Source organism: Sus scrofa, chromosome 4 (genome assembly GCF_054392235.1).
Source record: "Sus scrofa isolate SSC_HxYL_T2T_F1_AM1 chromosome 4, Sscrofa_HxYL_maternal_Yorkshire_Landrace_v2.0, whole genome shotgun sequence".
Lineage (NCBI taxonomy): Eukaryota > Metazoa > Chordata > Mammalia > Artiodactyla > Suidae > Sus > Sus scrofa.
The window spans coordinates 91,531,817-91,545,220 of NC_139386.1; the positions used below are offsets into that span (position 1 = coordinate 91,531,817).

At 33.3% G+C, this 13,404-nt stretch overlaps 1 protein-coding gene across 4 annotated transcripts in view; it reads right to left on the reverse strand.

The window, feature by feature from the left end:
• NUF2 (NUF2 component of NDC80 kinetochore complex) overlaps positions 1 to 13,404 on the reverse strand; it is a 31,249-nt gene that overhangs the window by 6,480 nt on the left and 11,365 nt on the right. For 3 of the 4 annotated variants that reach the window (XM_005655379.4, XM_085021235.1, XM_005655380.4), the window contains 8 exons: positions 12,081 to 12,178; positions 10,825 to 10,898; positions 9,188 to 9,284; positions 8,250 to 8,312; positions 5,282 to 5,419; positions 3,258 to 3,398; positions 2,059 to 2,234; positions 1,001 to 1,136 (listed from right to left, as the gene is read on the reverse strand). In XM_005655379.4, the coding sequence (XP_005655436.2) occupies positions 1,001 to 1,136; positions 2,059 to 2,234; positions 3,258 to 3,398; positions 5,282 to 5,419; positions 8,250 to 8,312; positions 9,188 to 9,284; positions 10,825 to 10,898; positions 12,081 to 12,178 (923 nt within the window). Of the gene's footprint in view, positions 1 to 1,000; positions 1,137 to 1,229; positions 2,235 to 3,257; positions 3,399 to 5,281; positions 5,420 to 8,249; positions 8,313 to 9,187; positions 9,285 to 10,824; positions 10,899 to 12,080; positions 12,179 to 13,404 lie in introns of all 4 variants that reach the window. The other variant, XR_014843117.1, reaches the window with a different exon arrangement.

Below are 13,404 nucleotides of genomic sequence, written 5' to 3' on the forward strand. Positions count from 1 at the left end.
ATTATGTTTAAATATCTTTCAGGTATCAGAGGTTTAAGCTAAGATATCAAGGTAGGTAACGTGAAGAAGAATGAGCAGGAAAAAAAAAAGAGGCCAAGGGATTTTAACATGACAAAGGGTTATTTTTAGTGACTTCCGGGTGGAGCAGTTTGAGACATTCTTAAGTATACTGGACAAACTTCAAAAGTTTAGGAGAGAATGAGCTGCGATAAAGCTCATTCAAGAATATCACTACTTCTCTGGGTCTCCGACAGTTGAAAAAAAAAGATAGAAACAGGTAAACTTTTTGTTTGGCACTATACTAATATTTGGAGGATAAAAATATAGAAGACAAGATGTCTGTCCCCATTAAACTTGAGACTGTGAAACAATAAATGCACTTAAAACAAGCAAAGTCATTTTAGGTAATTATGACAAAGTTATTACAAATCTCAAAATAGGGACAGATCTAAGCTATGTTGTTTCAGGTAGCAACTCAAATGCATTTAACTTTTATAGTAAGAAATATTATTGAGATCCTTTTATCAGGAAAAAAAATGCAGAAAATTTTTAGATGACATTATTATTTTTTTGGCCGTGCCCATGGGAAGTTCCCAGGCCAGGGGTCAAACTTGAGCCACAGCAGTGGCAATGCCAAGTCTTTAACCACTACGCCACCAGGGAACTCCAAGATGACATTACTCTAAATCACTATCCAAGTTCATTTATCAGAAAGATTCAGAATCTTTATGGAGCACCTATTCTTACTGCAAAGCACAATTCTAGATGCTGACAGGAAAAAAGGCCAGGTAGAAAAAGAGTATGAAGTAGATAGACATACATGCAAACTACCCCAGGGTAATGGAAAAGGTGCCATAAATGTCATAAAAACAACAGACCTGCCTGAGGGGTCAATTTCTCCTCTGGAGAACTGACAAAATCTTCAAAACAAGAGTGACATAATTTATACTTTAAACTTGTGGCATTATCTGAAATTAATTTCTTATGAATGTACACACACCTGGGATTTCAGTTTCTCCCTTTCAGCAGCATCTTTTAGTTGCTGAATTCCAAATTTAATTTTCTGGATTTCTTGATTAATTGTGGTTACTTGCTCATAAACAGCACCTCTTTTTTCTTGAGCTTTATTGCAGTCTCTAAAGGAAAACAGAGATGGCTAAATTATAATTCCTCTTAAGAACCTTAAACTCTAATTTTGATTCCAAAGTAACTGTATTTGATTGACACACCTAAAACTCTTTTCAAGATATAAAAGCAGCCAGATGAGAACCCCAGGGTGGCGCTACACTCAGGTCATGGCATTGCGTGAGCTCTTTCACACAAAGCTATTATTTAAAATGGAGATTATAAGTCACATCTGCCCAGCTGTGCTCACTCCTGTACCATTGGTGGGAATGTGAATCAGCACTTTTGTGCAAGGCATGTGGCAACAAATTAAAACGCTCAGACTGTGCCCTTTTTCTTCATCTGCAAGAGGAGGAAGAAAGGAAATCTTCAGATGATCCAACACACCTTTTAGAGGCTGAAATGATGACACCTCATAGATTTATCTGGGGCATTTATTCTAAAAACACATTCTTAGAACTGATGGGAAGAAGACTATGCTGAAGAAACACCCAAACATACTGGCGGACAACAATGATGATGAGGACAGTGATGACATAATGCTTAATAAGTATCACTTCGTACCTGAATTCAAAAAATAAGACTTTTTTCAAAATATGCTATAATGCTACAGACCAGAGAGACAATAGGATGGACCAGTTGATTCATTCTAATACAACTCTAGACCATTGGCTCTAAAAGTGCACTGAGATAAGCAGTAGCACCAGAACCCTTTTGAAGAATTACACAAAGGAACTGGAATTATAATATTTGGAAAAGACAGAAAAAACAAAAACCAAAAAAACTAGTACTTAAAACAGTTCTAAATCTAGACATAGCAGCAGAATTAACTCATCCAACTTTCTGAAATGACAGGAGATCTGGAATCTTAGGGGAAAAAAATGCATTAGGTTTTTCTAACTACTTTCTAGCACATTAAAAATAAGGTCCTACTCAATCACTGTGCGTTTGTACTGCTTGACATCCTCATGCTTCTTATTTATCCGGAACTGTGCTGTGGCAAGTTTTTCCTTCTTCACGATCATCAGTCTTTTAAAGGAATTTTCTTCAGTCTTCAATTTCTTCAATTCCGACTCATCACTTTCAATTTGATCCTCCAAGTTCAGGCTCTGTATTTTAAGAGACATATTTAAAGTCAATACAACAAATTAGGATTTACAAACAAAATGAAGGACTATCTTCTAGGATGAGCTATAATAAAATACAATTTTAAAATGTGATAAAGCTGTTTAAAGCACTGACAGCCCAGCACAAGAATGCAGACTGAACAAGAGACAACAGAAAGGCACCAGGGATACTGAGAAAGTACCTGACGCCTGGAGAGGTTGTTTTATCTCATCATTTCATCAGCAAGGATTGGAATAGAAGAACAAATTAATAAAATCAGCCAACAGGCTAAACTGGGGGCCTAAGGGTCTGAACTAAAGTAGTGGGAATAAAGAGAAAAGGAAAGACCCTGGGAACAATTAAAAAGCAGTGGCTCACAATCTTTTTTTTTTTTTTTTTTGTGCTGACACTTGATGGAAGATAAGGGAAGTATGTAGTTGTGAAAGAATATATCTATCAGACCATCTTACCTTCTAACCCCTTCTTCCCTCAAAAAAGAAATCTTTTATCAAGTGCTATGTTAGTGATCCCAGGGACAGTCTGGACTAGGTAGATGCAGAAGTGAAAAAGATTTTCAAGTCTCCAGCCTGAGAAACTTAAAAACTTTGGCATTTGCTCTCCATCTTCACTCAGGGCAGGGTCTGTGTCATAAACTTTAAATCTCTTCATAGATCCTACTAACTTCAGTGTTAGGCAGTAAATTGGGACCTTGTGCTTGCTGCTTAGATTATTTCCAACTTGTTAAAACAAGTTTAAAATTCCATGATTTTTTTCCCTGAAATGTACATGGCAATATGCTATGTTAATTAATTTGTTATTCATTTCATCTGAAGGTTAAAATAGGTCTACTACTGCTATGTTTAAAAAGAATAGTGTTTTATTCATGAGCATACATTACCACATCTATTATACTGTAGAAATGACTGCTTTTCTGTAGGAAAATAGCAACAGAAAGTAAAAGCAAATCCAAGGAAATACAGTAAACTATTACTAATAAAGACATAAAAATTCCACACAATACAAACCTCCTTTAAGACAGTGGTTAATTTTTCTCTATTATCTGCAAGGTCTTGTATTTTCTTTTGATACAACTGCACCTCCAGCTGACATGAAGGCAGGCAGTCAACCGAGTCTCGATAGATTTCATATTTTTCCATCACTTCTTGCTTTGAAGGAAAAAACACAGAAACCAGTTTGACACTCTCCTTTAAGAAACTGCAGTAGCGTCAATTTGTTTGCTCTTAAATAATTTCTGTACTTAATACTGAAAGCTTAAGAGCAGAGAACAATTAAATTTCTAGGTCAGTAACAAAGCACTACTACTGACATGTGTCTAAGCACATATAATTATGCTTCCTAATTGCCAAATATCCTTGAACAAAGAAAAACTGCCATAATTTTGCTAAATCACTCACTGAAGTACCTTCCAAAGGTTATTCATGATGATTTTAAAAGAGTTCATTTCTGCTAATACTCAAACTACTCCTGATTACTCCTGGGCAATTATATTACCAATTATAATCTTCCTATTCATTTGTATAATAACTATTACTACAGCTAATTCTTTTAAAAAGATTAATTCTTCTTCTAAAATTAGTAAATGAGCATATGTTTACCACAAGTACTGCAATAATACAAAGGTTTTTTTTTTTTTCCTTTCTCCACTAGCCTACCCCTCCTCCCTTATTAATCAGTTGGATTTTGTCTTCAGTGGAATACTTAATCATATTATTACTCATTTTTCTGTTGAGCTGCCTTTTTTCTTACTAATTTGTAAATACCCTTTTCTGTCTTTGCATATAATAGATATAACCCCTTTACCTGTCATTTGCAGAATAAAACTGTTCCACAGGTCTATTTTTCTCTATAGTTTTCTAGTTTCCAATTTTAATTTTAAAATTCTATCCCAGTCCAAGGTAATAAAATGTTCTAAAATTTCTAAAATTGTTAAATCTTTAATCAAATAATTTCTGTAAATAATGTAAGGTATAGACCTAACTTGCTTGTCTTCTAGATGAATAGCCAAATGAATCTGAATTATTTATTAAATAAATAGATCTTATAAATACTCAGATCTACTTCTGAACTTTCATTTCTGTTCTAGTCTGTTTATTTCTGTGTGATAATTCTTAATTATCAAGAATAATTTTAATAAAAAATTCCCATAGTAATCCATAATCTTCTAAAACATAAATCATATCATATTCCAGTATCCCCCTTTTAAACTACAGTGGCATGCACTTGTTTTTAAGGTAAAATCCAACACCCTGAATAATATGCCTGTTGCTGATTTTTTTCCATCATCAGTTCATGCTACTATCCTTCTTATATACAGCCTGCTTTCCTCCTTGAATATAACTTACTCCTTACTACTTCATAGACTTTGCATATGCTATTCCCTCTGCCTTGAATGCTCTTCCAAATATAAATTTATTAAGATAACCTCTGTTCATCTTTCAGATTTCAGCATAAAGTTCCACTTTCTTCCCACCTCCACCTCTGATTTCCATAATACTAAATTAAGCTACTCACATGACGTTATTTCAAAGCACCCTACACTATTTTTTGTTTCTCTTTTTGGTACTTTTTAAAAATAGATTTTATTTTTTAGGGCAGTTTTAAGTACACACTGAAACTGAGCAGAAGGTACAGAGAGTACCTATACACTTCCTGCTCCCGCACATGCATACCCTATACTTTTTCATAATATATACTATAATCTGTAATTATATAACTGACTATAAAATTGTTTAACATCTTTCTCCCTTAAAATAAAATAACCAAGTCTCATGAAGATGAGTAATTTCTGTTTTGACCATCCAGAGCAAAGCCTCAAAAATCTGTTGTATAATTAAACATATGTCTTGAAATTATACTTCTTTTCCCTACATCAACTTTAGAGAAGAGCTAAAAATTAAAGACAAGGGCAAAAAGCTTAGGAGGAAGAGATGCATAGATAATCTGGAAATTAGAAAACTAGCACATGAATAAATAAGAGTTGCTGAAAAGAAAAAAGATAGAAAAATATTAAAATAAAAAGAAAACTCACTCTGGAATTTTTAAGCTTCTGGACCGTATCTTTCATTTTTTCTTTATAATTCTTCAGCTTCTCTGGAGAATCCACAATTTTTGTTTTCAAACTCTCTTGTACTTCTTTCAAAGAAACCACTGACAATTTTAGTTCATTCTGTTGATAAAACATTTTTATATATTACATATAATAATAAAACTGGTGATTTGCCACTACAATAATGGAAAAGAACAAAGAAACTAGGTCCATGCTCTTTGTTGTAAGGGTAAAATTAAATTATGACCACATCACTCTTGGGCTTGATTGCTCAAATTTGTCTAAAGGTCAAAGATCAGGCTCCTTAGAATAACATTAAAGATATTTCATTACATGGCTCTTACTCTCCTTTCCAATGTCATTTTCCACCAGCTTCTGTCCATAACCTACAATCCAGTAATACTAGTCAGTTGTAGGTCTGGACAATTATAGTGATCTCTCTGCAGTATGACTGCCACCACCCCACACCACTGCTGCAAGTGAGTTTCCATTAACTCATGAAAATCCTGCTCCTATTTCCTCTGTATTCCTTCTATAAACAGTATAGTTATTGCACATGCAATACTATAATTATGTATTTAATCGGTTTCTGAATTAACTAAGCAACTTGAGGTTGTAAACAGTTGTCTCCCAGAACCCAGAGAAATTAATAGCACTGAGAAGGTATTCAGTACATGGTTATTGAACTGAAACAAATTTCCTTCTCCTGAACTTCAAACTGCTTGGGGGAACTAAAGTGAAGGATATCTGAGAGTTCCCTTAAAATTTTTCTGCAAGTCTAAAATTATGTAAAAAGAAAAAATACTCTTATAAACTTCCTTCCTAAGTATTAGTGGATAAAATTATACTTACATTGTTTTGGGATACCCTATAATTCTATGTACTGACAAGGAAAGACAGCTAAGAAAAATTAAATATAAGAATAAATTTATTGATCACCATATAACAGAAATCCATTCCTATGAAAACAGAACAAAATAGCAACAAGTGACTATATGCACCTATATAATGCACATGTAACGGCATGGAAAAAGAACTGGAAAGGAGTAAACTTTAGGTAAGGTTGGCTGAGAGAAGAGGGACTTTCATGTTTCTCTCTATATAGATAGAAAGATAGATAAATAGAAAAATAGAAAGAATAGATACATGTATATGCATGTGTGTGTGTGTGATTTGAGTATCATATAACAGGAATGTATTACTGCATGGCTTGTGTCATTTGTCTACATTATTTTTAACTAAAAATAAAGTTCTTAACTCTTGATCAACTAACTCAGAGGACAAAGCTAAATGTTTAAAACAATATATTTATTACTTTATTTAGCAAACCACATTATCTACTCTTTTAATGCCCTATGAAATTAGCGATCACTTTCCATACATTAGCATTGACTTTCATCACTTTTCTTCTTTTTACAAAAAGCCTAAATTTGATAAATTTACAAAGTGGTTGTTTTAATATAGATTTAAGTGGGACTGACAGAAATTTAATAATAATTGAACAAGCATCGAATCTACTTAGATGAAAACATCTGCCAAAAAGAGTGCTAGAAAAATAAAGAATATATTAAACCAAAGTAAATTTCGATAGCTCTAAAGTATAAGCATTGAAATAATAGAAAAATTGTAAAAGTACAATGAGAAAACATGGAATTAAAAAAATGAGGAATGAGATAAGCCTGTCTGTGTGTAGAATTAAAGCCAAATGTAGAAGACTACATCTATCAATTTTACTATATAAAAACATAAACCTTCTAATAGGAAAAAATTATGAATTTGAAAGACATAGAGTTAATAGTTCTAATTCATGGAGTTAAAAAATAAATGAAATAAATAAGGAATATAAACACGTAATTCACAAAGAAATAACAACCACTGAATAAGGTGGTCTATATCACTAAAAATAAAAAACAAAAAATCAAAATTAAAGTGTTTTTTTTTTCTTACAAGAATAGCAAATATAGGGAGGGGAAAAAAAGTAAAAATATCCAATTTTGACAACAACATAGAGAAAGGAATACTTTCATATTCTATCGGTAGAAATGCCAACTGATCTTTTTAGAAGTCAGTCTAGCAATGCGGGCTAAATTTAAGTGTGATTCTCTTTAACCCAGAAATCCTACATGTAGGAATCCACTGTAAGATAAAAAGCAGCCTGGTGCACAAATATATACATACAGCAGTTCCCGTTGTGGCTCAGTGGTAATGAAGCCGAGCAATATCCATGAGGATGTGGGTTCGATCCCTGACCCCACTCAGTGGCTTAAGGATCCAACCTTGCCATGAGCTACAGTGTAGGTCACAGCTGCAGCTCAGATCTGGCATTGCTGTGGCTGTGGCACAGACTGCAGCTGCAGCTCTGATTGGACCCTCAGCCTGGAAACTTCTGTATGCCATGAGTGTGGCCCTAAAAAAGAAACAAACAAAATTATACATATACATGTATAGGTGTGTAGGACATATATGCTATTGTTCAGTAGCAAAAAAATGAGAAGCAATATGAATGTCTAACAACAGGACACTAAAAGGATCTACGTTAAGGTTCATACATAGAATGCACAACCATATGCAATATAAAAGTAATGAGGATCCATATTGATGTGATAAATTTATACTACATTGTATGGTAAAAAAGCAAGTTTGGAACATGTAGCATGTATCATTTATGTAAAATTATACATATATGTGTATATCTTCAAAGGGAAATGTAAACTATGACATATATCTGATTGTGTGATCAGAAATATATCTGATTGTGTGATTTTTACTTCCATCAGACATTTGTTTCCATATTTTTTAAAACAATAGTCACCTATTATGTTTAAATTGAAAAAAGTTAAATTATTTAATTTTAAGGGAAAAAAGGAGAAACATAATAACACACAGATAAGATCCTCCTCCACATAAAAGATTCAAACTGTAAGTGCTAGTTAAATGAAAAGATACTTACCAAACGCTTGGTTTTCTCTGAAATATCTGACTTCTTTTGGGAATTTCCCTCTTGCAGCACTATCTAAGAAAAAAAAAGCAAATGACTCCTTTATAATGATTCAAAACAAATTTAGATTTAGCCACTCAATACTTTTTCATAAAATAAAAGAGAAGAATTAAGTGGATTAGACCAGATATTCTCCAACTTTCTCTGTTCATGATGACCCTAAGGCCAAAAGAAACACCAACAGTTCCTTTATAAAGTAGTTAAATCCAAATAATTGAGTATTTATATCCTACAAACTTAATAGCCCTTTGAAAACATAATACATACAAATGGAAAGAAAAATAATATTTTTATTTTATTCTCAAGACAACCATAACTACTTCTAAATTGGATGTGTGTACTGCACAAATTGGTCACCACACAAATTCATACATCTTAAGAATCATTTCACAAAATTTTCATTTATTGTTGCATGATTTTCACATAGCATTTGCTTTTTATCAGAGTGAAAGTCAAAACCTCAGGTTCACAGGATTTGAAAGGAAGGTAATGTGAGTTAATACTGAAACTGTGAACTACTTTGAGCTACAAGTTCAAGTAGTGTATGAGAAACAGATGCTGAAAATTGTTTCCATTAAAAATTTAAAACATCCTGAAGCAACTTGAGGGTTTGCTGCACTATCCAGGGTGCCTTATGCAGTTTGGAAACATCATGTTTAAAAATAAAAATCTTAAAAAAAATTCTAGTCAATAGGAGAGCAGGTAACTTTGACAACATCAATTAATAATCATCGTTTGATCTAGATAGAAGAATATATCCATTAAAAGGAGCACAAATGGTCACAGTGATATACCCTATTTCTTTAGTAATTGAAAGTAATGTGCTGTTAGCACCAGCACATCTATTCAAAAAACTTGAAAAAAAAAGTTTAAGGTGTCTAAAAAGATACCGTTTTTTGACGAAACTCTTGATTCAATGATTGCTGCAGCTCCTGAATATCATCTGAAAGCTGCTTGAACTCAGCTTGCTCTTCAACTGGAACAGAACTAAACACCGCAAGATAGATTAAAATAACATATATCAGGTTCTTAACCTTGAAAGGCCAAAAAAAAGTCTCTGCCCTTCAATAATTTAAATGAAAAAAAAAAACAAAAAAACACACAACTATCTGCTTTCATGTTCCTGAATGCTCATCCTTCCACATGACAGTGACTCAAAATTAATGACCTGGCCTTTTCTACACAGAGAAAATAAAAATCCTTTCACTTCCTGCCACCACATCTATGTGTGGACTCATCTGCATACATACCTACCCTTTCTAACTCCATTCCTAATGTTAGTGCTGACATTTTCACCTCTCCTCTGGCTCTAATTTCCTCACACCTCTCTCCTGTATCATTCATTTATTTTGCTCTACTAATCCTTCCTCGGAGCACTTACAATTCACATTCCAGTCTCTGCCATGTGAATGTTCTCAACTTTAGTTTTTTGGGATTTTTTCCACACACTTTTAATTAGCTATTTACACTTTTTCCTCTTTAAATTCCTGTTTATAGCCTTTGCTTATATTTTTTATTATCTTTTTTTCCTCCCAGTTTGTAGGATTTTTTTTTTTTTTTCTTTTTAGGGCCATACTTGCAGTATATGGAGATTCCCAGGCTAGGGGTCTAATCAGAGCTACAGCTGCCAGCCTGCACCACAGCCACAGCAATGCCAAATCTGAGCCGCATCTGTGACCTACACCACAGCTCACGGCAACACTGGGTCCTTAACCCACTGAGCAAGGCCAGGGATCAAACCCGCAACCTCATGGTTCTTAGTTGGATTCATTTCTTTGCTGTGCCACAATTGGAACTCCAGTGTTTTTTTTTGTTTGTTTTTTTAACATTAGGAATATTACAAGAGCTTTGTTATTGGAGATAGTAATGCTTTGCTTCATATGTTATAGTCATTCTCTTGTAGTTTGTCATTTCTCTTGGTTGAAAGTAAATTTACCATGTTTAAACTTAATATCTGCCTCCTACTCCCAGTCTTTTCAGCTTACTGCTGTCTCTAAAGGCAATTTATACTAGGGCTTAAAAAAAAAACCTCTCACCTAAACCAGACAAACTTAGATTTCAATGTATTAAAAGGGTTAAGAAAAAAATCCCCTTTTGTCCAAAAGCAATATATGTAAGGCCAAGAAATCATAACCCTTGAATAATTCTTTTCCCTGTCTGATCTTTGAGTCAAAACTAAACAAAGAAAACCTTGTTGAAGGAATAAAAATTTTAGCAGAATTAACTGATATGAAAGAAAGAAAATCCAGTCACTTACATAAGATAAATACCTCCAGATATACTTGAGGAGAGTATGTTAATGGCTTTAAACATGTCTGGCTAATGCACTAACAACAAACAAGTAATAGAATACACTATGAACTAAGAGAAAGAAGAAAAACTAGTTTTTCTTTTCCAGTAAAGGTAAACTTAAATACTCTGCTATTTAAATAGTAAAGAAGATAAAAGAGACAAAACTGTAGGTTGTAAAATACTACTTACATTCATTCTGCATTTTGAAATTGTATTTATTTGTAAATGTACTTACTCAAGTCTCTCCAATTTCATTAATGCCTCCTGGTGTGCAGTATTTAACTGCTGCATTTTGTCCACAGAAGATTTCTGTTAAAGCAATTTTAATAATTTTATACTAATGTTTTTCAACATATCAGTGATATGTTTAAAAAAACATCTACCAGTACAGGCTGCAAAATGCTTGTTTACTCTGCAACTTTCATCATGAGAAATAAGACATTTAAGAAAGGATTAGGCATTTATGACAAGTGAATTAGGAATTTCTTTACTTATTCAACACACAAATGTTGAGATCTTCCCAGAGTTATGCATTGTGCTAGGTACCAAGAATAATTTCCAAGAAGACTAGTTTTTAATTCCTGGACTTAAGTACTTAGGTCTCCTTGGCAAGTCAGAAAAACAAATATAAAACTACAAAACAACTTATTATAGGACCAAATATCATGCCATCCAACCCAACATGGGGAATGGCTAGAAAGACTGTCACAGAGGGTGCACAGAAATGATTGATGTCTGAGCCATGTTTTTTAAAATGAGGAGAAATTAGCCAAGCAAAATTGTGTGTTGTATGTGTTGGCACATACAAGCGTAAGCTTTGGAGAACATCTGACATTTAGGAGGTCCAAGTTTAACATTATTTGTACAAGAAAATATTTATTTATATAGCTCAGTTGCTTAAGACTGAATTCTTTGGTGTTAATGGGGTGCTTTTCTGAAAGTATGATATATCAAAATTGAGGACAGATGAGAACAAATCACATAGATAACCCATAATCTTTCCAAATTCTCTAAATTGTTGATGAAATGAGTTACTCTCTGTTAAAGTGATTTACTTGAACTGAATCCTATAAATAATACAACTGTTAGGCAAGCAGGATAAACATAACAAAATACCTAATTAGGCCATTATTTAGAAAGAAATATAAACTTCAAATATTTCAATTATAAAAAGAACACTACATTATCTATGAAACTTCAAAGAATATGGTTGTCACTATTTTCTTTTACATTTCCTAATAAAGGAAAAGGAGTCTCAGCCACAGGATTAAAACAAAAAAACTCAACCTCTCCCTAATAATACCAATTATAAAAGGAAATCTCATCCTGAGATAAGCTTATTAAAATCTATAATTTCACATAAATATATTAATTTGATTATAAAGGCCATAAAACAATTAGGTACCTATGACAACTATTTCAAAACTGATTAGTAGTTCATAAATGATCTACCGACCTGGTATATTACCCAAAAATACACTTAAATCTTACATATTGCCAAAGAAACTCCATATATGTCTCGCGGCATGCTTCTCTGAAGTGAATAAAGTTGATAATGCCACTTAAAAACCGACTTGTCCGTTTTGCCTCTAAAATAGAAAGTAAGACTCTTTAAATAAAAACCTTTGAAACTATATAATATAAAAATGAAAATTCATCCTCTCCCATCATATATTCTGTCCATAGCATATAGAACAAAAATGTGCGTATGCTAATTAACCAAAGGGCAGACCATCTGTTCTAACTTAATGAACAGAATTTTCTTAGCATTTAACCCCCCCGAAAAAAGCACAGAAAATCAGATGAAATATATAAAACAACAAATTTTAGACACTGAACAACAGGCAATATAGGACAGCAATCCCCAAGAGAAGTAAACCTTATTCATGCACCAGCCCGCCACTTAAGAGAATTTTCAGGCTGTGTCCCAGAACTCATGGGTTTTTCTGGGTCATGAAGATAGAGTTTAAAGTTTCGAGACACCAAAGGAACAAGATTTTTGGAGTTTGAAGAGGGCAAGGCAAGTAGAATTTATACAAACTCTATCTTCTTGATTCAGTCTTTATAAATATATTCCATTTGTTCAGGAAGGTAGAGAAAAGCATTAACATTACAAGGAGAGAAAAGGAAGACCTGGATGAAACTTTTACAATTGAAAAATAAATTATCTGAAAAGAAAAATACACTAGATAGGAGTTCCTATTGGGGCTCAGTGGTAAAGAAGCTGACTAGGATCCATGAGGATGAGGGTTCAAAACCTGGCCAAGCTCAGTGAGTTAAGGATCCAGCATTGCTGTGAGCTGTGGTGTAGGTTGTAGATATGGCTTGGATCCTGCATTGTTGTAGTTGTGGCTAGGCCAGCAGCTGCAGCTCAGATTGGACCCCCTAGCCTGGGAACTTCCATATGCTACTGGTGTGGCCCGAAAAAAAAAAAAAAAGAAAAAAAAAGAAAAACACACTAGATAGGATTAAGAAGAGGGAAAAAATGTAATTGTAATGTATACATGTAAGGATAACCTGATCCCCTTGCTGTACAGTGGGAAAATAAAAAAAATTATAAAAAAAAAACAAAAACATAAAACTATTAAAAAAAAAAAAAGAAGAGATGAAAGGATTAGTGAAATTGAAGACACAGCAATAAAAGCTATCTAAAATGAAGGCCAGAGAGAAAAAAATGAGTAGAATGCTTATGATCTAAGGGACAATTATCAAGCAGCATAACAGATGTATAACTGGAGTCCTACAAAAAGAAATGGCAGAAAAACTTTTATAATATACTAAACATTTTCCAAATTTAATAGAAACTATAAACATA